Source organism: Phodopus roborovskii, unplaced genomic scaffold (assembly GCF_943737965.1).
Source record: "Phodopus roborovskii unplaced genomic scaffold, PHOROB, whole genome shotgun sequence".
NCBI classification, from domain to species: Eukaryota; Metazoa; Chordata; class Mammalia; order Rodentia; family Cricetidae; genus Phodopus; species Phodopus roborovskii.
This window is the reverse complement of record NW_026126517.1, coordinates 29,225,188-29,250,061: the sequence shown is the minus strand read 5'-3', so window position 1 is coordinate 29,250,061 and position 24,874 is coordinate 29,225,188. Positions and strand designations below refer to the sequence as shown.

General features: G+C 41.5%; 2 protein-coding genes across 3 annotated transcripts in view; one reads left to right on the top strand and one right to left on the bottom strand.

The window, feature by feature from the left end:
• The window catches only part of Zc3h12c (zinc finger CCCH-type containing 12C), a 54,966-nt gene extending 42,394 nt beyond the window's left edge, over positions 1-12,572 (top strand). For both annotated transcript variants that reach the window (XM_051197466.1, XM_051197465.1), the window contains exons 3-6: positions 2,220-2,359; positions 4,004-4,238; positions 7,035-7,141; positions 7,716-12,572. In XM_051197466.1, coding sequence (XP_051053423.1) covers positions 2,220-2,359; positions 4,004-4,238; positions 7,035-7,141; positions 7,716-9,112 — 1,879 coding nt within the window. In that variant the 3' untranslated portion in view covers positions 9,113-12,572. The remainder of the gene's footprint in view (positions 1-2,219; positions 2,360-4,003; positions 4,239-7,034; positions 7,142-7,715) is intronic.
• Positions 12,573-23,638: 11,066 nt separating this feature from the next.
• Positions 23,639-24,874, bottom strand: part of Rdx (radixin) — a 61,421-nt gene continuing 60,185 nt past the window's right edge. The window contains exon 16 of the mRNA XM_051197464.1: positions 23,639-23,789. The gene's annotated coding sequence lies outside the window, so the exon portion shown is untranslated. The remainder of the gene's footprint in view (positions 23,790-24,874) is intronic.

Here is a 24,874-nt window from a genome sequence, read left to right as displayed (position 1 = left end):
GAGCACTTCGTGTTTATTGGTCATTTGGGTTCCCTTTTCTGTGAAGTGACTGTTCATGTAGTTCCCATGTGTTCTTGAAAAGATGTTCTCTCATTTAATCTTTGCAGGATTGTATGTGTCCATTAGACCAGCATTCAAATGATTGTTCCATTCTTCTTAAGTAGCAATTAGTATGAGTGTGGATTTACTCATTTCTTCTGTGTTCTTCTGCCTTACTAATCTAGAGACAGATTCCAGAATTGCTGTAGTTTCCTATGTATGCTCCTTTTTTGTAATCGCTTTGTTAATCCCTAATAACATTTTACCTACATTATTTTCTCCTAGAACCAGTAGAGTGATGTCAGTTTTCTTTGATTTATAGTAATCTTCATAGAAGTTAAGGATATATTCAAGTGCAAATAGCAGAAAATTTTGCTGTAGTTACTTAAGGAAGTGGAGAATTTTTTTTTTTTTTTTCTCAGAGAACAGGATTGGACATGGATGTGGTACATTGCTCAGGACTGCAGCCTTTGTAAGTGGCCAGCTGCCTTTCTCCCCCAAGCTTATGGATGGGTAGCAGAGGAAACTGAGACGGCAGCCAACTATGGTGTGGCTCTGGCAACTCTAGAACTTAAATCATCTACTGTTGATACATATTTTATGAAAGTTCTTTATTAATAATTTTACTTTCTGGAGTGAATGTGACAATTATTCTCTCTGACCAAATGAAACACCAGGGAGGGAAAAAAAAAAAAAAAAAAAAAAAAAAAAAACACTTATCCAGGCCTGCCTTGAGAGCTAGAAGAAGCAGAAGCAATTACATTATTGACTCTCAGTTTGCCAGATAATTCAATTTACTAGCAAAGCATACTACAAATAGACCTCAAGTCATTAAATCAAAGTAACAATGTAGTTAAGGTTTGGCAAGTTAGGTGTTCTTGCTGTATATATTCTCTCCAGGGATAGCTTGAAAATGTCAAGGTTTTTCCTTTTTTTTTTTTTTTTTTTTTTCTTTCCCAAAAAGAATGATGAGATTTTAGTCACTATTTCCTATGAAGCTTAACATGACATTGTACCTTTTGCTGGTGCATTAGTAGGCTGTTAGGCAGCCTGTCTGACTTAGGAAACATGACCTCAGACTCTCCTGTCTCCCATCCTCTGACATGCCAGTGCATCTGATTTCATTCTAGTCTTGTCCTGGACCATTAAAATGGGCTGTGGACCATAAGCAGTGTCCATTTGTACTTTCAGCCTTCAACATCTTCAAAACAAGTTGATTTTATTTCTGTTTTATACTAAATTGATTTCCATATGTTAGAAGGTTCTGTTGCTTCCAACTGAAACAGTATATATCATATATGATGTGTTAAAAGTTAGCAAAACATTTACTCATTTTATTATGCCTTCCTTTGTTCTAAGAAGAAACAGATATATGAGAAATGAAGCCTACAAGTGTTCGTACTGGAAAAGAAGGCAACAGAGTACATCTGAAGCAGGAAATGTTTCCTTTAAATACATTAGAATGTGTCTTATCTAATTACTAGAACAAAGGGTATAAGTAGAGTTGGTGCTAGGTAAATGCTAACAGGATGGCCACACTGGTACCACTAGTCCAGTTCTGAATGCTCTGTAGTCATCATTAATATTGCCTAACACAGTGGTGTTGAGCAGAACTTGGGTAGGATATGAAGTGTTTTGTGTGTAGTTTTCCATTTCGGTAAATATGTGGTATTATTTTACAACCCTCATCTTTGTGCATTTTTTGTATTTTGTAATTGTACGGTATTTTTACTATTTTACACACCTCATCTTTGTGCATTACTTAGTCATTAGATGAAATATATAATTAAAATTTTTTTGAAAAGACAAATGTCTTAGAAAATAATGTATATGTATGTGGGGGGTTCTCTTTTACTGAAATTCTTCCTGTTGAATACTTTTTAACAGAAAAAGTTGTATCTTTTTGATTAGTTAAACCTTGTAGCATAACATTTAAAAACTCACCTTTCCCTGATGTCTACATTATCTCAATTTTCTTTTTTTTTTTTTTTTTTTTTTTCCACACAGATTCTGATTTTTAACTAAGTTAAATGAGGTCAACAGCTTTAATTTTTCAGAGTTGTATAACTTTATATTAAATTTCAAGTTTCTCACTATTACTATAATGATATGACTGTTTCTGTTTATAAACTTGAATTTAGGTTTTGTTATGCATTAAGTATTCTAAAATATTTTTTCAGCCATGGAAACAAAGAAGTATTCTCTTGCCGAGGAATAAAATTAGCAGTGGATTGGTTTTTGGAAAGAGGCCACAAAGATATTACCGTTTTTGTTCCTGCATGGAGAAAAGAGCAATCCCGACCTGATGCTCTCATCACAGGTAAGCTTGTTGCAAGTGGCTGTGTCCATGACATACCCATGCAGGTGCCTGGCACTCTAGAGGTTCTCAGTCTGTTTCTGTTTGCTCAGTCTATGTGACTGCCATTGTCTTGGACAGAGTGTATTTTATTTGCCAGCTTGAAAATGATCTAATTATGTTAACTAAATACTATAGGTATTAGTTACTTTTCTGTTGCTGTGATAAAACATAATGGTGGAGTGAAGTTGGCAGCAGGAACAGCTCACATCTCAGACCAAAAGCAGTATACAAAGAGCACGGTGGAAATGGCATGAGTTGTTTGGAACTTCAAAGCCCTACTCTCAGTGACATTTCCTCCAACAAAGCCACACCTAATTCTTCCCAAACAGTTCCACCAACTGGGGACGAAATAATTCAAATGTATGAGCTTATGGGGACTCTCCTCATTCAAACACCACAGCTATATAAGTCAGATCTTTTTCATGTATGTGGAAACTTTGACATCAAATTTTATAAAATTCTGACTCTCTGAGACATACTTAGTAGATGTATTCTAGCGTTGATGGTCACTACATTGTACTTGGAAAATGACACAGAAGCTCTTCAGACACCACTTTTGTCATTGCTGTGAAATTAGCCCAAGTTCTAATGGCTATTATTGAATCTGGGCTTTAGGGTTTGCACTGATTTTCTGTGAATTTTAAAAAGGTCAACAATCACATATGATTGAAATACATCCAAGTTAGGTTGAAGAACACAGGCTATGGGTGGAGGGGAGCTTCCTGGCACCTCTCCGTATGTTAACTGGTTTACTCCTTACAGCCTGCCCACTCCATTTCAGAAACAGAGAAGCAGGTTCATTGAGATTGTGATTTGCTCCTATGAACTTTGGCAGAACTTGAGTTTTATGCATGATCGCTTATTCTGCCACCCACATTTCTTCCACTGGTCCATTCTTATCTTTAATGACCACTGAACCCATACCACATAGGGTGGGTTTTTTGAGAATTATTAGCTGACATTTCTTAACATATTTCAGAGGACAGGATACAGAATGTGTGGTGCCATGTTTGTACAGGTGCTTCTGACCCAGTCTGTTCTCGTGAGCCTGTGTTTTCAGATGTTTCTTTCACTTCCTTCATTGCAACTCCAGATTCTCTCACCATCACATCGTCCATTTAGAAAACAAATAAACAAACAAAACACACCCACCGAGGAAAGTGGCTGTCGCTCAAAAACTAAACCAACGAAACAGCTTAGTGCACTTGTCTCTGGTGCAATGCCTCAGAATTTCTAAAAGTATTGTTGAGAATTATAGGTATGCTATGCCCATCAACTGTGAGTTGTAATCTCTACATCCCAGTTCCTATAAAAGCTCTCACCAGGAAGCTGGAGGGAAGGCTCGGTGATTAAGAGCACTTGTTTTTCTAAAGCATTTGGGTTTCATTCCCAGTACCCAGATGGCACTTACAACCATCTGTAACTACAGTTCCATAGTCTCTAACAGCTTTGTCTGACCTCTGTGGGCACCAGATACACAGACCTACATCAAACAAAACACTTAATATCCATAAAACAAATATTTTAAATTAAAAAACTGTATGAAAGTCACCATGTATTTAATTATGTATTTACTCCTGAATTTCTACCCTGTTGTTATTGCAGACCAGGAAATTCTTCGGAAACTAGAGAAGGAAAAAATCCTGGTATTCACGCCATCACGGCGCGTCCAGGGCAGGCGAGTGGTGTGCTATGATGACCGGTTCATCGTGAAGCTAGCTTTTGAGTCTGATGGCATAATTGTGTCCAATGATAACTACAGAGATTTGGCAAATGAGAAACCAGAATGGAAGAAGTTCATAGATGAACGGTTATTAATGTATTCCTTTGTCAATGACAAGTAAGTAAGCCAGCTGTCCATAGCAGCTGCAGTAATATTCTTCCCGCTTTGCCATTGACCAGACCTGAGACTGTTTTTTTTCTAACCACCAGTTTCTCATTAATCCTAATGGGAGCCAAAACTGAACACTTGTGCTATAGGAGGGCAAGTGTGAGCTTTGTGCCCTCCCTGAGTTGCTATCACAACACCTGAAACCAAAGAAGCTTCTTAGACTCTGTGTTAGGAATCTGGCTGATGTAACCATGTATACCACTCACCCAAACCTCCCCAAATGCCAGTCAAGTCACATTAGAGCATGGTAGCTTAACTAAACACACACATTTTAAAAGTTGTGTTATCAAGGAAGACTCTGGTCATGGTCGTAGCCTTCAAGTTGATAAAAGGACAAATGCCATAAATAAGCATAAGTTACAAGAAGTAAATATATTTACAAACGTGGAAGTTTACTTGTTGTTAATGTAAACCCTAAAGTTTATTTTCTCACCTGATTAATTCAGGAATAAAATGAACATTTAGGCTATTAAAGATGCATAAAACCTGTGGCTGGAGAGATGGCTCAACAGTTAAGAGCATTGGCTGCTTTTCTTGAAGACCTAGGTTTGGTTCTCAGCACCCACATGGCCATTCATAACCATCTGTAACTCCAGTAACAAGGGATCCAGCACTTTCCTCTCACCTTCCTGAGCACTGCATACACTTACTGCACAGACATGCAGGCAAAACACCTATACACAGAAAAATAAATAAGTTAAAATTTTAAATGCATGAAAACTGTTGGTCAGTTTAGCAAAAGCTTTAAAATTAATTATGTTTACACACTCAGCCTTGCATTACTCCTTAGAATATATTGTTTTTTTTTTTTTTTTTTAAAGATTTATTTATTGTGTTTACAATGCTCTGCTTACATGTCTGCTTCAACACCAGAAGAGGGCACCAGACCCAATTACAGATGGCTGTGAGCCACCATGTGGTTGCTGGGAATTGAACTCAGGACCTTTGGAAGAGTAACCAGTGCTCTTAACCGCTGAGCCATCTCTCCAGCCCCTAGAATATATTATTGAAGGAAAAAAAAAATAAGCTATTTAGAATTACAGAATTCCAAGGCGACTGAACACACATTAGAAAACTCAGCCAAGTCACAATGTGTACCTGCTGCATTATTGCTCAGCTACTCAATTGAGAAGACTACTGAGAAGTGTCACATTGTGATCGCAACATTAGACAGGCTGAGACAGAAGAATAACAAGTTCAAGGCCACTTGGGCTGCAGAGTAAGACTGTCAGAAGAAAAGAGGAAGAGAAGAAACATGGAAAATATTTTTATTTAGTAATGCTGGGGATGGCACCTATGGTCTTAGGATAGTCACGGCTCTACCACCGAACTCTATCCTAACCCCTAGTTTTTTGAAGGATATTGCCATTTTGCTTTTGTGATGCTATTTGCCAAGGTTTTCTTTAGCCATCTTGATTGTTCCTCATTGAGTTTTTATATTGTGCAAAATATTCTTATTTTGTGGTAAACGTGGGCTTATTTCAAGTTAGAACAAGTATATAATGAGTATTAGAATTTATTCCTGTGTGCAGTATGAATTCTTCTTTCCTCCATTTTCTAGTCAATCCAATGATAAGCTTATGTCCTTAGATTCAGCTCCTTCTCTTAAGGATCAAAGCCAGGACAGCACATATGCATTGATGCAAGTCCACTGACACACTCAGCTACAGCCTCAATGGATCTGTCTCTCAGTCTTTTTGAGCCAAGGTGTGAGTTCCAGGCCACCTAGCCTAGGAAACTTGACTTGCAGTCCTCTTTCCTTAACCTCCTCCCCTCTGCCAAGTAACTAGGATTTCAGATCTGTGACACCAGATCTGACTTTTTGTTATTGCTGTTTGTTTTTCAAGACAGGATATTTCTTTGTAGCTCAGATTGTCCTGGAACTCACTTTGTAGACTAGGCTGGCCTTGAACTCACAGAGATTCATCTACTCCTACCTCCTGAGTACTGGGATTAAAAGCATGTTCCACCACCATCTGGCTCAGACCTGATCATAAAAAAACAGTTTTCCTTCAGATGGGATCTTGTCCTGTTATCTAGGCTGGTGTCAGAGTCTTGCCCTCGCTACCTCAGGCAGCTGGGATCACAGGTGTGCTCTGCCTCCTTCAACTTATTTTTTCCTTCTCAGATGAGAAGCCATTGCTATAATGGGAAGAGAACAGATTTTAGTCATGTATAATTGAATCTTGACTTTATCATTGAATGTTAGACACAAAGTGACTTAGTTCACCTGAACCTAAATTAGATTTATTGATTGATCTGTAAGATGGAATTTGAACTTGGAAATGAAGTGTTGTGTATAGCACATCTGCCACATAATGGCTTCAAGTGAGTCTCCTGTCTTCACTGCTGCCCCTCCCCCTCCTTCCCCTTTTTAACTGTTTCACTCCCCCCGACACACACACACACACACACACACACACACACACACACACACACACCCCTGCCCTGTGTTCCCTTGCAAAACTGGTGTTAAAATCCTCTTAAGCATCTTAAGACTGGGAAGGGGGTGGGGAAGAATTATTAGGACATGCTGTCTCAAAGCTTATGTAAATTAAAATGGATACAAGTTCACAAGAAAGCTGTACTTTATAGGAGAACTTGGTGTAAAGTTTGGGTTTTTTAAATCGTATAAATATTAGTCAAGACACAGATTGAAATTGAATGAGTGGTTATATATTTAGGATTAAATTAGCCTTCTTTTTGGCTGTCATTTTTTTTTTTTAATTGTTGTCTCTGTGGCAGGTTTATGCCCCCTGATGACCCTCTTGGAAGACATGGCCCAAGTCTGGATAATTTTCTTAGGAAGAAACCCATTATTCCTGAGCACAAAAAACAACCTTGTCCATATGGTAACTGTCCTTCTGAATACTTTGCATGTACCTTTAGAGCACAATATACTGTTAAACTTTGGCTAATATAAATAAACATTGAAAAATCTCAGATGGTATAATATGTGGTTCTTTTGATTATAGTTGAATTTAAGAAAGTGTGTTAGCCTTAAAACTGTTATTACATATTTGGGTTCAATATATGAATTTCAGACAATATGGTCTGAAAATGGCAGTAATTCTGTTCGAAGTTAGTTTTTATGGGACTGAAAATTGGGAATTTTTCTATCTAGGTATGAATTAGATAAGCATAGCTTTATCATATCATGTTACAGCAGTACAGTTGCTCTTCGTGGCAGAATTTCCCACCCAGTTGTAAAGACGTGGAAGAGGAGGCAGGTATGATCTCAGATACCAGCTGAGAGTTTCCTCAGTGCTCTTCATAGTAAGCAAGAAGACTGAAGAGTGAGGGACAGACTAAGACTTAGCCCGTCTCCCATTTCTGCCTTTGTTTCTCGAGCTCAGATAGGTGTGCCTCACTGGCTGTGCAGGACCCATCGTGTGCTCCTTTGCCTAACTGATTTTATCTTCATAGGAAAGAAGTGTACCTATGGACACAAGTGCAAATATTACCACCCAGAAAGGGGCAGTCAGCCTCAGCGGTCAGTAGCTGATGAACTTCGTGCCATGTCTAGAAACACAGCAGCCAAAACGACAAATGAAGGGGGACTGGTGAAAAGCAACAGTGTTCCTTGTAGCACCAAGGTTGATAGCACTTCGGACGTTAAACGAGGTGCTCCAAAGAGGCAGTCAGACCCGAGCATAAGGACTCACGTCTACCAAGACATAGAGGAAAAGCTTCCCACCAAAAACAAATTGGAAACCAGGTCTGTACCTTCTTTAGTTAGTATACCGGCTACTTCTACTGCAAAACCCCAAAGCACTACATCTTTAAGCAATGGCCTTCCATCTGGAGTTCATTTCCCACCTCAGGATCAAAGACCACAGGGACAGTACCCTCCAATGATGATGGCAACCAAAAATCATGGAACGCCAATGCCTTATGAACAGTATCCAAAATGTGACTCGCCTGTTGACATTGGATATTATTCCATGTTGAATGCGTATTCAAATTTGAGTATCTCAGGCCCCCGAAGTCCTGAAAGGCGTTTCTCATTAGACACTGATTATAGAGTAAATTCTGTAGCTTCAGACTGCAGCAGTGAAGGGAGCATGAGCTGTGGGAGCAGCGACTCCTATGTGGGGTACAATGATCGGTCCTATGTCAGCTCCCCTGACCCACAACTGGAAGACAATATGAAGTGTCAACACATGCACCCTCACAGCCGCCTTAATTCCCAGCCCTTCCTGCAGAATTTCCACGACCCCGTAACCAGAGTGCAAAGTTACAGTCATGAAGAACCAAAGTTCCATCACAAGCCTCCTCTTCCACATGTGGCTATGCATCTGCAGCACCCTGCTGTGGGTGCCCGGTCCAGCTGTCCCGGTGATTACCCCTCTCCACCAAGTTCCACACACTCTAAGGCACCACACCTAGGGAGGTCCTTAGTGGCCACGAGAATAGACAGCATTTCTGATTCTCGACTCTATGATAGTTCTCCTTCAAGACAAAGAAAGCCTTACTCACGCCAGGAAGGCTTAGGAAGCTGGGATAGGCCAAGCTACGGGATGGATGCATATGGCTATCGGCAGACTTACTCCTTACCCGATAACTCCACACCTCCGTGCTATGAGCCAGTCACCTTCCAGAGCCTACCTGAGCAGCAGGAGCCCACATGGCGAATCCCGTACTGTGGAATGCCACAAGATCCTCCTAGGTACCAGGACAACCGGGAGAAGATTTATATCAATTTGTGCAACATCTTCCCGCCTGACCTTGTGAGGCTTGTCATGAAAAGGAATCCTCACATGACAGATGCCCAGCAGCTTGCTGCAGCCATCTTAGTAGAGAAATCGCAGCTGGGTTATTGAAAAGATGATGCATCTTTGTGGTGTTGAGTAGTTTTTTGTTCAGCTCAGATGCTGAGGGAGGTTTGCTACAATAGCACATGTAATCTCCTTCTGGGCAAGGAGGTTATATAGTATCCATTTATGTGAAACACTGTATCATGGAATCTGTATTGAACCCCACTGGTGGACGTATCACGGGATTGCTTTACATTCAAACTTTTTTTTTAAACATTTCCTTTTTAAAGCTATACACTTGGCTGGAAGTTTCTCCAGTTTGATTTAATAGATGTATCTGTGATCTTTGATATTCCTCTTTGGTGCATCAGGGGTTTATATGCAGCACTTTTTATCCTTGTTTCCTGTCTTACTAACTTGGTGTTTGTCTGTCAACTGCAAGCAATTGCAGTACCTTCAGAGTGTGGAGGTACTGGACTAGACCTAGCAAACTATTTCCTCAAGCCAAGCTTAACTAGAATCCTTTATAGCTTTTTAAGTTATTTTTATTTGGGGAAAGTGGGCTTCTTTGTGCTATAATCATTATTTATAGAAACAAAGATATACTACAGCACTGACTTTATATTTTAAACAAAATATAAGTTATCAGTTATATTAAAATGGGTAATAGTATATATTAGAATGATTTCCAATATGGCACTTTTTATTATTTTTTTTTTGGGGGGTGGGTGTTTCCTGTAAGAAAATTAGTTAATTTTAAATGGTCAGTTTAAAAGAAAGCAGATGCAATCAATGGAAAAAAGTTTCCATTTTCTTTTTTATGAATAAGGCAAAAGCCGTAACTATCACAGGTTAAAGCTTTGTTTTCCAGCTGAAATGTACTTCTGATAGTAGAAAGGAGATTGAGGTTCTAGCTTTCCATTCATGTGTATTTTTAATGTCTGTCTTATTTGTGGGAGGCACAATACTGGATGAATAATTCTTTCACAGTACTTGCCTGTTTTTAATGAATCTAAGTATTCTCAATGCAACTTTTATATTTAATACACTCTAGCTTTCCTGCTATTTATCAAAGCTGGCCTGAGATGGTCTGATGTGTTGAGGATATGCAACATTTATTGATACTGCACTATAGAAATGGCAATGGAGGACTTGTAAATGGTAACTTAAAATTTTTGTAAGATATTGTATATTTTCCATTTTCCTGAAGGTAGTTTTTTTGGGGGGCCTGTTACATTATTAAGGCCAGACTCTTGCCACAAATAGTGTAGTTTTAGATACAGACTGAAGTCTGTTCTAGTATTAGTAAGGGATATTTCTGGTTGCAAAGTCACAGGTTTTGCTTGCTGTAGTGACATTTCTGAGAATGGGAAGATGGGTTTATGATCAGTGCAGACAGTATTGCGCTAGACAGAACTTGACTCAGAATCATTGAGTGTAAAGGACAAGTCTAGCTTTGTTCCTGTTGTCAGACTCGATGCTCTGATCTGTTTGGTCCTGCAGCCTGAGAGAGGCAAAGCCCTGAAAACCAGAAAGTACCTTTTACTGTTGATACAAATTGTATCTTTTTAACAATAAGAACTATTTTGATTTGTAGATCTAGTTAAAAACACAAATGTGTAACTATAATTAGACTTTTGGGCAACATTTTATCCCTTATTTAAATACAAAATTTTAAAGTAAAATTGAAGTCTAGAATAGGGTAGAAAATAAAAGTAACAATTAAGGTAAATAAAGGTGTCTGTCATAGTTTTATATATTAACATATATTAAATAAATTTATTGGCATTTTCTCTCTCCTAAAACTTACTTAGTGTGAACTTAAAATAAAGGTAAAATGCTGCCTGAAATAACGTCCAAGCATCTTCGACTAGGATAACATTTTCACTACTTGTGTGACACTGTGTGTTGCATGGAGTAGGATTTGGGTACACAGTAAATGCTTCTAAACAGCATTGTGCATATTAGCATATCCAATAATCTGAACCATGTTCAGCAAACTTAATTCAGGAAAGTGATGTTCTACAGTTACTGCTGTTGTGTTTGAGTGAGTGTGGCACACGTCTTTACCAAGAGTGATGCAGGTGGTGCCACACCAGCCATTCCTAGTGGTGTCTGTCTGAGAGTGACACTGCTGACTTGTGAAACTGTCCTTGATTTTGTCAGTCATTGTCCAAAGGACAGGTTGAATTGTGGAGGCTAAATGAGTGCCAAAAACAGGGTTACAAATGTGGGATTCCTTTTACCCAGCCTACCCAGCCATATCGTGAGGCTAGAGTAGGAAGTCACTTCAAATGAACATGTCGCGTTTGCTTCATTTTAGCACTGTGATTATTTGGAAGTGGGCAAACTTGACTAAATGGATTTAAGTGAGACCTTAGGTAAGAAGGATATGGCTTTTAAAATTTGGCCTTCTAATGATTTTAGCTGACTCGTTGCCCTCCTTTTCATCTTTAATATAGTCCCTGCCAGTGTCTGTCATGGAGTGGGTAGCTCTGACCCACTCACCCCTACATTTCTCAGTGCCATTAGCTGTGTGCTAAGGAAAAGTTTTCTTATGACAAGAGGACAGTCTGTCCCCTTTAATGGAGCACCAACATTGCTTGCAGAGTTTAACATAATTGGCAGACTTCAGCTACAATCAAATTCTCAAATATCTCAATAAGTAACAGGAGTCCATTATTAAGTTCATAGCTGATCATAAACCTTAATTTTAGCTAAAATATTACTTACCAATTGCTAATTCCTATTTACCAGACTTTCTAAAATAAATAAATAAACAACGTGAAAATGGTGTGTTAATAAGTAATAAAAATGCCAGAATTGGTCAGCTGATAAAAAGGACTCAGACTGGAATATTCTGCCCCTGAATAACAGACCGTTGACTGTACTTTATGCAGTAATTAGCTGTTCGTTTGTCCCTGTGTCTTAGTCCAGAGGGAATAGTACCTAACTGGCCAAAATGGTCCTTAGAATTTCCTCTTTTCTTGCATGTAATACAGACGTTTTCAGTCTCGTTATCTTAACAGGAGTTTGTCACTGACCTAAACAGTGAAAGTAATGGTCACCAGTATAAAATATTTGACACTGGTGGAAACTTGAATTTTGTGTTTTTATGAAAATACATTTATGATAATATGTAATATACCTAAAGAGGGTGTTTTATATATACACATGTTTGTTATGAAGTATTAAAAAAATGGGGGGGTTGTCTTTTAATGAATAGCATTTTCCTGATTGAATTGTTTCTTTGAGTTGTGTGACCAAGTCTAGGGTCTATTTGACCAATGATAAGATTCAGAACCACTTCCATGGAAAGAAACACTTGGTTGGTTTTATTCTTGGTATTTTAAAGATTATTTTGATAATTTTAATAGAATGTGTAATTTTTAAATACACAAAGTAGTATTGATTATTCAATGATTATTTAACATGTCTTTTATGGATGTATCTATATGTATATAGACAGTAATATATTTATAAAACAAATATACTCTATGTTGTATTTTTTAGTTTATAATAGATGTGAGGACTGTGTGTGTGTGTGTGTGTGTGTGTGTGTGTGTGTGTGTGTGTGTATATACACGTGCACACACATATTAATGTCTTTTCTGTCTGTCTTCTGTCTGCCCTTCTGTGTGTGAAAGCTGAGCCGCCTTTTCCTGACTTGCTAGTATTTAAAGTATATTTGGTTTTTGTTTCTCCTTTTACTAGCCTGTTTCCTTATTCAGGATAAAATAAGAGGAACAGTTTTCTAGTCTCCCTGTTGCTAGGTGGCTCTTCCATTTTATTAATCTCTAATTCTTAAAGAATGCCTGACATCAAGCAGATTATGACTAGAGATAGTGATTATACTCCAAATATATTAAAAGTGAAAAATCAAGCTGTGGTGTTAAGCTTTCAGGATACACACCAATGAACAAAATAAAGAATGGAAAACTAAGTCACACACACTTCCAAGTACAAAGAAGCTGTGTGTGAAAGCAAAGACACTTGTGTTGTTCTAGACACCTTAGGAATTAAACCCTAGGTGATGTGCCAACAACTCTTTCTGTGTAGGATCTGATAGTAAGTAATTCAGGCTTCTCAGAGAATCAAATAGTTTCTTTAAAACTGCTCACCTTTGCCTTTACAGTGTAAAAGCCACAGGCAACATAGAGATACAAATATGACTTTTTAAAATAAAATTGTATTTACAGAAACAAGCATCAGGCTGGTTTTTACCTATGGGCCATTCCTCAGCCCCACCCTTGAGGAAGAAAGCCAGGCATGTTATGCAGTAAGTTGTGGTATGTGTTAATATAATAAAAATTAATTGTATTTCAGCAAACATCTAGATGTAGTCAGATAGTTACTGGCATCCTTTAGAAGATGATGTGCCACAGTCATTTCATAGCACCTTCATGCTTCTTACAACCATCATTCCAATGTTTCTTATCAACCAACAAAAAAAAATCTGCAAAAAGAGAATATTGGAATTTTTCCTTGAGCTTCGAGTTTCTATTTATGAATAAGAATCCTTTATCATTTATTTTTTTAATGGCCTCATGGACCAAAACCAATCTGTTTTAAAACTTAGCCTATAATTAGCCACAAAATTTTCAAAGTTGCATTTGACAGTTACATTTTTCTGTTGGTTTTGTCTTCTGATACTTAGCAGACCTACCCTCCTTTATAAGTGGTTTTAAATATTAACATGCTGTAATTTCACAGTATAGAATTTCACTGTAATATTTAAAACTGAATAGTCTACTAGCTATAATGAGTGTATTTGTTACATTGTCTGTCTTAATAAGGAACATGTATGTCTTCTTTCTGTGTCCATATGTTCACTGTAGAGTTTCTAGATACTTTAGGGGCTGCCATGGGAGGGATGTTCTTATGGCCGCCCGTGAGTCTGAATTGATTGGAGGTGCACACTGCTGAGCATATTCATTCTCAATGCTTCATTCATGGTACAACAGCAATAACACTATTTCCATAGGATTGTTCAATAGCTATGAAAACCACCATCCACTTGAGTAGGTACTCTTCCTTTTAAAATTGGAATGCAGCTCCGGCTTTAACGGTGTTTAGTTTTTTCCTGTAATACTCCCACCTCCTTGCCTGTTATCCTGTTATGACAATACTGTCATAGTTACCTATGGCTCTTCCCTGGGATCCTCAGGCCTTCAGATTTAATCACACGTTCAGGTTTTGATCATTTGGCATGCTTCCCTTCTTTATAAACTTGTAAAGTTTCATCTCTTAAACCATGTACTGACTTTCTATCCAAGTATTTCAGATGAACGAGATGTTTCCCAACAGGGTTTTTACCACTTCTCTCTAAAGCAGCTCATGTCTCACAGGAAAAAGAAACCCAGTGGTTGTTTTGTAAGTATATGCACACGTTTGCGTATGTGTGTATATTTAGATTTAGATTTCCCCTGGGTTTTTTAGATCATGAATTTTCTACCTTCTGTTAACTACTCACAAATGATTAAATACTACAGACATGGTATACCCTTTCCCTATGAACTATAGTTGTATGCTGGTAGAGAATTTCCTTATTGATCCGCTTTTCATTTAGGAAAAATAAGGTAAAGAGTATGTTTAGAGCAATCATTTTATAAATGTATTATTCTGTTTGGCCTGTGTGTTTCTGTGAGGGGGGGGTGGTTACAATCTCAAAGGCAGTGGAAACACCTATATGATTCTGCTATAGAGTGGGAGATTCAAAATACTCATTTTTTCCTATGATAAGTTGTTGTTTCATGAAGAAATTGATCTCATATGACAGCATAAATGCTAAATAAACAAAGCATTTTCCTTATCTGTTCCCCTGGCTTGCCCAAGTTCTGTAATTAATGACATTGGACTTCTCTGTAGGATGTGCTCATGTTCAGCATCATTGTAAATGTTAGAGCCACAACTAATTCCTATTAAACTGAAATTAAATATAAAAAACAACTAGTCATGACTCAAAACATGTTTTGTCTCTAAGGAGTTTTGTTTCTGGTGACTGAAATGTCTGGTTGTCTAGCTAAGACAGTGTGATTGCTGAGAGGGACCTTGCCCCCTGAGTTTATAGAATGGCCAGATGGTCTAGTGTCCTTGTTCTAATGAAGGCCAACAAGGGTTAAAAGGTACTGAGAAGGCTGCTCTTGGTGGGGCGGTATGGATTGGGATGGTACACCAACTTGGGGCACTGATGCATGTGAACCCTAAACAGGCATCCTTCAAGGTCTCTAGATTCTAGTTAAGCTCAAGTCTAAAAACAACACAGTCAACATGAATAAGTATTAAAAAAAGAAAGGAAAAAACCAAACATGATAGAGGGTAAATTTCATCTTCTTGATAATTTAGGCCCAAAATAATAGATCTCTATAGACAAATGTTTCATTTCTTCCGGAGGGGAGAGGAGGAGAGAGCAGGCAGGAGTTAGTAAGTGGTGCTTGTGTGCTTGAACCCATCTTGCATATGTTAGTATGATAGTAGAGACAACACACACACAGTATGCAGAATCAAGCAGATCAGCTCTCAGTCTTTCCCAAACTCCCCTGTAAAATGGCATTGGCCTTTGTTTCATAGATTCCTAACTCCAGTGCATGATGATGAGGAGAACTCAAGGACAGGTACAGATGAGGACAGTGCTGCCTGGCACTGCTCCTGAGCCTTGAAACCAGGACTTCATGTGATTCCTGCTGTTGTAGAGAGCTGTGTTTTCCTTACCCAATTTTCTAAAAAGTTTTAGTCAATGGGAGTATAACACTTCTTCTGTGGTCATTATAACATGCTCTAATGGTGGTGTGATAAAATGTACTGGGCTCTTCCTCATCACTTTGCTTCCCTCTGACATTGTCCCTAAAGTTGGTACTTTCCATTTTTCAATGTCAGATATTCTTCTGCCTCTTTCCCACTTGACTGTCTGTTTGAGCTGAGAACTTGCAGACCTGGACTGTGTGTTTTTGCTCAAGCTGCCATGCACATTGAAGTATTGATTCTCTCGTAGCTGTCAGAGTTCAACATATCCAAAAGCAATGAATCAATAGTAACATTTAGTGGGAGAAGCTTCCAGCCTTCCCAGGTCTACTTGAGCCCAGAGCAGGAGATGTACTTTATTTTCCCCAGGGTTAGTCTGAGGAGGAAGGTTAGCACACATTGATGACTTAAAGCATTCATAATGAGTAAATGGGGGAGTGTCACAACAAGCAACTGTAATGGTGAATTTATTCAAAGCAAAACACCTGGACCTGAGCCTTTGCCAAACTTCCATCATCTGGTTCTGGGGCAGCTGCAAAGGTGAGCATCCTTAACTCTGTCTCCAGGAGAGAACACAGCCAAGGTTTCAGGGATATTGGAATAGGCCAGTTGCAAGGAACTCTAGGACTACAGGAAGCAACTGGCTTTGAGAGATTGTCCATTTCTCTCCAAAGAACTTAACATGGAGACTGTGACAAACACCCCTCGGAAAGGCTGGAGCAAGGACACAATGTCGTGAACATGAGCTTCAGAGCTGTACCCCTGTGAACAAGACTTAGATCTCAAAGCTGGGCAACTTACTTCTCTGTAGATGGGGTTGTTTGCACCTTGAGGGGGTTACTGTGGCTATGTAGATGCCTGTATAGAGCACCTTGAAGTGCTCTTAGGAGGGTAGCATGAGACTAACTGCGAGACTAGGAAGCCCATAACAACTCTATTACATGGAGACTCTTGTCTCACGTTGGACGCTAATTGAAGGCAGGGTTTAAATGAATCCACCAGATCCAAGATAAATGATAAATAGGTATTCATTAGGGAAGCATTTACACAGATAAGAGTAAATAACCACTATGGTCTTCCTGCTCCAAAAGATGTAGTCTCTGCCCTTCCGATGCTCTCTGCAACCTTATAATGGGCACCTGAAACCATGCCAAAAGGGTGTGGTGGCCACCACAAGTTCACAGGCAAGGCAAGATGCCACTATAGAGTTGCTAGAAATGAAAAGTTCCTTTGCAGACTAAGGTCTGCACCTGGCCGTCTTGCCTGTCCCTCACAAGGTACACGCAGCCTACTCCCAGGGCTGCGTCCTGTCCTTTCACTGCTCTGTCTCAGCTCCACCACCACCTGCCCCTCTGCTTTGTGCTGGATGCCTCTGGCCATATGTATGCCCAGACCCACTTACTTCATTAAACCAAGCTCCTAAAATGTTTGAGTTGGAGAGGGCAGCAGATACTGGGCCTTCTGGATATTTCTTCAGCATGCATGCATTCTTCCATTACTCTCATTACTTCTGTGATCTTACCTTCCTGATATTTGAACATTCCCAACACTCCCTCTCTAATATGCCCCATTTTCCTTTGCCTCCTCAGCATTGTCACTGAGGTTTGGTTTGTGTGTTGTGTATTTCCCTGCCCTGAAATATATACACTATGAGGAGAGGGAATGATCCTGGTTTATAACTTTCTTAGTTTATCTGTTATATATGACCAGACCAAGTTTTTGGTTGCCCCATCCCAAATATCAACTTGGGGTATGTCTGAGCTGCCTCAGGAATGCAGCTGCACACCTGCACATATGGCTCAGGGTTTGGCCCTAACAAGTCATGAGCTACTTGCAGCTGGGCCTTTCTTTAGATCCATCACTGCCCCATGATCCAGAAAGGCAGGTAGGTAGAAAGCCAAGATAAGTTTGGGTAGTGGGTCTCAGGTCTCATCTGGGAGTGGGCCATATCCTGAGTGTTGATTTTATGATGTGATGTTGGGTTAAAGGATATGCCCAGAGATGACAATATATAAATCCAGGATAGGGTGGTATCCCAAAGCAGAGAAACCAGTTCATGCAGAGCTAGCTAGTAGTTTGTTACACTTCAGAGTGAGCTTTACAAGGGTATAGTACTTATAAACCAGCTTCACAATCCCCAGTGGCAGACATCATTCACCCCAGATTTAGATTCACATTCTCCCTGCAATGCAGGTAGCACCTAGGAATTTGGATGCAAGTCTCTATTCCTAGGCATTTCACATCATGTTCTCTTCCTGTCTGTCTGTCCAGCCTGCTGTCTGTCTCTGGGCTGTGTTCCTGGACATTGGGTTAAATGCAAAAGAGAGTAGTGTGCCAGTGACACCTGACAGCTAGATTACTGCTCTAGCTGATTTCCTTGGGTGGAGGAACCTTGAAACTTTCAGTTCTGTAGTCCCCCCCTACCCCCCCACCCCCCGTCATCATCCATGGTGGACTCTTAGTACTATGAGGTCCTTGCCCCAGCACTGGATACAGTAAGAAGAGGTACAGAGGCCCCTGGGAAGGCAGGACCCCCTTTATCCTCCTGACTGTGTGGCTGGAGCTCAGAGTGGCTGTAAATTGTTGTTGAGAGACAGGAAACAATAATAATCTGTTGAACAATGCTGTTCCTTCTGACTGCACATAATTGCTTCTCAGAATGTACTAAGCATCATTTCAGCCTATAGAGAACTCACAAATACTCCTCAGGGCTGGGTGAGCAGCTGCCCCAGGAAAGCAGGACACATGGACAACCTTGTTGTCCTCAAAATGAACTAAGAACTAATACTGAGCACTTACAGATATTATTGGAAGAAAAAAGTTTAAAATTAATATGTATGGTGTAATTCATTCTTTCACAATATATTTTATTTTTTTCTATTTTAAAATCCAGAGAAGCTAAGTGAGGTGTCCAGAGTTACACAGCAGAGAAACTGGAGATTTAAGAGTGCATTTCATTTCAGACCAATGCTGGACAGTCAGCCCCGTCATGACAGTGGAATGCAATGCCTCAGACCTCCTGACTTGGATCACCAGTCACCATGAAGGAAGATTCAGTGGTGATAGTATGTGGGGCTCAGGGTGCAGGAGGCCTGAGTGTTCATGTTCAGAGACTTCTGGATCCACTCAGAGGCATCCCATGGCCCCGAGAGTATCCTGTGGAGGGAGGAAGGACTCTGGAGTGAGGAGCCCCACTGATGTGTTTAGAGACAGAAGACTTGTGAATATCACATAGATCCTTCTTCCCTCTAACCTGTTCACTTCTGTTCTTTGCTCCTGCTAGTCACTGGCCCACTGAAGGAGCCAGGGATATAGGTCACAATCTACAGTCCAGCCTGGCCTCAGTTCACCCCCACTCCTTTCCTTGCCATTTCAGCCTCTCCAAAGCCATGACAGACCCATCACAGAGGCCATAGACTGGGGTAGGGAAGAGGGTACCTGGCAGCCATGATGAGTGGATATTTGAGGTTACAGAAGTCCCTTACACATTGGAGGGTGCTTTGTGGAACTCTGGTTTTCCTTCTGGATGTCAGTTCCACCCAATCCTAACAATCAAGAATGTGTACAGACATGTCCCCTGGTGCCCTGGGTGTAGAAAATACACACACTAGAGCCATGAGAATACAGGTGTGTCCACCCACAGGAATGCAAGTAGGCTATCCTGTGACCCTTGAGAACTCAAGAAGGAGCCTAGATACCAGGACAGGCAGAGATGCTCACACTATGCTTTGGTTATGAGATGGAACCTTAGTCCTCAACTTGGCAACATGGAGGTAATGGGAAACTTTAAGAGGTGGAACTTCGTGGGAAGTGATTAAGTCACAGAGCACAATCCTTGGACAGGCTGGGAGGAAACTTACTAAGTGAGCCTGCCCTCAGCTCTTCCTCGCTCACCCAAATCCCTTTCTGTTTTCACTGTTGTTATGTTGGGCACCCCAGGACTCACCAGGACCACAGAGCCAGAGGGGGGGGGGATGATCAGACTCAACAAGTCAGACAATCATCTGTCAAATACTCATGACCTACAGTATAGCAGAAGAGATAGACTGTGCTTCCTGTCTTACTTTGGGTTACTATTGCTTCAATGAAACACCATGACCAAAAGCAAGTTGGGGAGGAAAGGGTTTATTTGATACCCACTTCCACAAGGTAAAATCCATTGTTGAAGGAAGTTAAGACAGGAACTCAAACAGGGCAGGAGCCTGGAGGCAGGAGCTGATGCAGAGACCATGGAGGGGTGCTGCTCATTGGCTTGTTCATCAAGGCTTGCTCAGCCTGCTTCCTTATAGAACCCAGGACCACCAGCCCAGGGATGGCCCCACCCACAATGGATTGGGTCCTCCCACATCAATCACTAATTAAGAAAATACCCTATAGTCTTGTCTACAGCCAGATCTTATGGAGGCATTTTCTAAGTTGAGGCTAGATGACTTTAGCTTGTGTCAAGTTGACAAAACTAGCCAGCACAGCTTCACCAGACAGTCCCTGTGTTTGCTCTTTCCCTATGTGTGCCTAGAAGAGGCCCTGCGGCTACTGCTGAGTAATTAGGAAGGAGAGGAAAGTGCTTCTCTGATGGAAACTGGTGACGGGCAAAGCGCTCTGGAAAACTACCCAGGAAGAAGGTTGTGGCTAGAGTACTGCAGGCAACTTGTGGAGTCTTACAGTAACACAAATGGGGTGGGTGGCAAGGAAGATGTTTCCACAAGAGTGGACCAGGTTGCAGGAAGACTAGGAAATTGGGAAGTCTAGGTGTGGATCCCTGCAGAGACTTGGCTGAGAAGCCACGTTGGGACTGGATTTTGGAAGTCCTTGCTGGCTTTGCATGTAGCTGCCTTGCTGGCAAAGGCTGGAGAAGCATTTGGTATGGTTGTCACTAAAGCCAGAGGGGTTGAAAGGCATTTGAAGGCATTTTTGAATGTGTGTGTTGAGTAAAAGCAGACACTCAAGAGTACATGCAGATGAACTCCAGCTACATGAGTTACAATTAGATGAGATCTACTGGAGCTGATACCTGTTTCAGGGAAGTGCACCTGCCGGGTGTCCCCTCTGCTGCTGATCCCCCAGATGCATTCCCATGGTGAGGACTTGTCAGGCTATCTCCTGATGTGTGGGTGTTTGACTTTTATAACTCAGTGAAAAGCTCAAATAGAGTGCTTCTCCCCTCCCTGCTTTAAGGCCTGGTGGGTGCATGTTTGTTTATCCAGCACAGGGCTCTGTCTATGGTCTTATTGAGGGAAAATGGGATTCTCTTCTTAAATTGCCAATTCAGAACCGATGTCCAGCTGGCATCCATTTATCTGATGTTCTACCCAGTCTGAAGTGAATATAATCCATAACCACTTGTATGTCCCCAAGGCCATGGCCAGAAGAGGATATTGATTTGTAAGAGTTACTCATGCTGACCAGGGAATGGTCATTGGCCCCTGTTTAGCAAATGTCACCCAGCTGACTCAGCCTCGAGAACATTTGGTTCTTGTGGTGTCTGAGGAGTACAATAAATACAACCCCTTCTCTCAGAGAAGTGCTTCTGGGTCTTAAGTGTGGTCCCTTCTGAAGGAGCCTTGGCCTCACCTAGGAATGTGCTAAATGCAGATGCCTCAGCCAGGCCTCTGGCCTGCTGTGTCAGAAAGTCTTGAGAAAGGGGCCCAGCATGTTTCTTAGCCACCCTTCCAGGTGAGTCTGATGTGCATAAAATGAGAAACACAGGGCTGGAGGCAGGAGAGTCACCTTGACCCTGACTGAAGTTCCTTGCTGGGGTGTTCAGACCTAGTCTGGGGCAACCAAACTTCCTGTCTACCACTGAATCCCAAGAAGGCAGGCCCACCCTCCCTGTGGACTCTCTGCAGACAGACAGCAACCCCCCCCCAAAAAAAAGAAAACTCAAGAAACAGTGTCCTCTGCAAAGTCTCCAGTCAAGGCCTCCATCTTTCTGGAAAGAAATGCTGAGCACATCCTAGGCCAGGGGCTGAATGCTTACCCCTGTGGGTTCTCTGAGGATAAGAGAAGCTTCCCTATCCATGTGCTCCTTCAGGAGCATGTGGGGATGGTGGTAATTAAAAGTCATCATCTTCTCACCCTCTGCTGGGGGATTGTGAGCCATCAGCATCTGGGCCATTTGTCCACTGATGTGCAGAAGAGTCAGAAAAAGTAGCCACTAGAGCATGGACAGTGAGCACCTGATGTGTTCTGTCTCTGCACAGGGGCTGGACTTGATAAGCTCTGAAATGTCTTAGTATCTGAACAGAAACACTTGTAATCCTCCTGTCTCTATTGTTCATCTTCTATTGAATATTAAAAACAGGTGACTTCTTTCCCTTTTCCAAGATGACACATTACAAACAGAAAGTAAATGTAGAAATGGAGGTGCAGGATTCACTTCTTCTATCCAGGCACCCATTTTTACAGCAGAGGAGTGAGAGGCACTGCTGGAGCAATTGGTCCAAGGTCCAGCCACTAATCCCCACTCATTTATAGCTCTGGTCTTCCCACCCCATGAGGAAACCCTGGGCCTCTGTTTCCAGGCAGTCTGTCCATGGGATTACCCCTCACCCCACCACAACCTTCTCTTTTCTGGTGGCTTCTGCCTATGCAAGTCACTAGTCCCAGCAAGGAAGGTTGTTCAGAAAGGTAGCATCGGCTGTGGAGAGCAGGCTCTCCTTTGAGCAAAAGACTGGAGTCTACAAAGAGGTGAGATTAAGGACAGCTGTGACATACAATCCTGCAGCACCACCAAGGTTCAGAACTCACAGTCTGATAATTCCCAGCTGCTTCCAGCTTACTGCCTTTTAAAACACAAAAATTAGTAGCCTTTCAAGGGTTCCCAAACCCTCCTGTGCCATAGTGTGTTTCAATCTGGGGCCCATCGTATCCTTTTGACTGAATGGTCGTGTGCCAATTTCTGTTTATGACCAAGGAGAAGCCTATTGAGAAACACCAACAATTTGGTAAGATGCACAACAAAGCATATGATTATCATTTCATAACAAAAGACCTTGAGTACATGAGAGGGCAGTGTTAATAAACATTTCTTGGCAGTAGATAAACAGTGTTTTGTTTGACAGATACCCTCTTTATTGCCTTGGTCCCTCTGAAAACCACTGAACCAATGAAAACATTCTATCATGGCATATTTTGTGTGGTTTTATGAAAATCCTTACAGTCTGCCTCTGTGCCTGGCAAGTACCTGTCACATTCACCACATCATGGCTACACAACATATTCGTAAGGTGACAGTTTGCCATGTGACTCAGCTATCCGAACAATCACCCTAATGTCAGAGGGCTGAGTCACATGGCAAACTGTCACCCAGTGCTTCAGTCTTTGCACATTCAAACCTCCCCCAGCCAGGACCAGTGCCATTTCATGAATTACTAATGCGGTGTCATGTCCCGGCTCTGCTACCAACCCTCCCCATCCATTCTCCAAATGCTGGGTTGCTTCTTAGTAACACTCACTTGATGAAACCAGAGATGAGAAACTCAGTGGACCAGGTAGGTCCCAGTGGTCAGTAGGGCCTGTCAGTGAGAATGTGACTGCCACTGCCTGCTACCGAGGTGCAAAACGAAGTGGGAATCCAGGCCCCAGATGATGTTAGAATATATTTATTGCTACATTTATATACAATTATACAAACAGCCCAGACAGGAGGGGGTATGTCATATCGATTTCTGCAGATTCCACCGGAGTATACACAAAGGGAGATGCCTGCCACCAAGTTTGCTCTTAAATAAAAGCCAAAGATAAGTCACATACATTTTTTAAACGTGGAAAAGTCTTAATAATTCTTCCTTTAGATTCCATCTTATGAGCTAGTCATGCAGAAAAAAAAAAAAAAAAAAAAAAGCAGGGGTGGGGTGTGCTGGGGGATTTCCAGAAGCTGGTGCCTTCCAGCATCTGTTTGTGAAAAGGGCATCTAAAAGCCAAGCTCAGCAGACGCTGGCTGGCTAAGGACTGCCGGGTCTGCAGACATCCCAAGTCCTGGTCCATCTCCTGAGGGCTGTTCCTAGGAAAGACAGTGGGAAAGTATAGGAAAGAGAATAACAGCAGAGGAAAACCAAGAGCAAATGGTGTGAGTGTGTGTGTGTGTGGGGGGGGGGGTTTGGGGGAGTAGCGTCAGGCACCCTGGGCCATCCATTTGTCCTGGAGATACTAGAGTTTGGGGTGTATGTGTTCAAGACCTAGGGCTGTCCCAGTACATCCTTAGTCTAAAGCTCATCACGGTCAGCTGCCAGGGACCTGTACAGACAGATGATGGGAAAGTCAGGAGAGAGAAGAAATTTCAACATAAACATTACCAGGAAGGGTTGCAAAGGGCATGGCCCTGAAATTGGTGTCCAGCACTGTGGGAATGTTCCGGGGCTGTGAAGGGGCTGGAATGCTGTGGAGGAAATGCCAGGAGGCTCAGGCTGCTCTCTGACCCCATAGCAGCTGCAATTGTTTGGGGCCTCAAAAGAGATCAGAACAGCGGGTTTGGGAACATTCTGGCCCCAGAATGGTGTTATGGATGTAAAGTTACTCTCTGCCCTTCACGTCACAGTCACAGACATCTCTGGTATGAGGAAGTGGGGGTGGGGAGGACAGCCTGAGGAGTGAGCTCACCTTACTGACTTTAGCTCCATGTGGCACGTACCTCAGGCCACTTCATACTTCAGGGACCCCACGTAGACAAGCCTGTGGTCAAATCTGACCCTGGCCCTTTCAGCAAAAATTAGCCCAGAACCTTGCAGAGAACCCAGGGCCTGAATTTTGAGAACAGGAAGCCAGTGATCCACACTGTGGCAGCTAATTAGCCATTTTGCTTTAATTTGGCTCTGAGACGGCAGGGGTTCCACTACAGCAAACCAGCCAGCCAGTTCCCCTCTGTGGCTTTGGATGCTACCTCCAATTGCCAGCAGAATCCCATAGGGAGGCAGGGTGACAGTCTGGAGAGATTGAAGAACTAAGGCCTAAAAGACAACCAAGTTCTTTTCCAGTGACAACAGACTGTGGAGGCCACAGCCCTTCTCCCTTCTAAGGATGACAGCTATATGACATTTCAGGTTGAATGATGCAGCGACTGCCAGCTCCCTGTTCCCTTCATGAATTCAT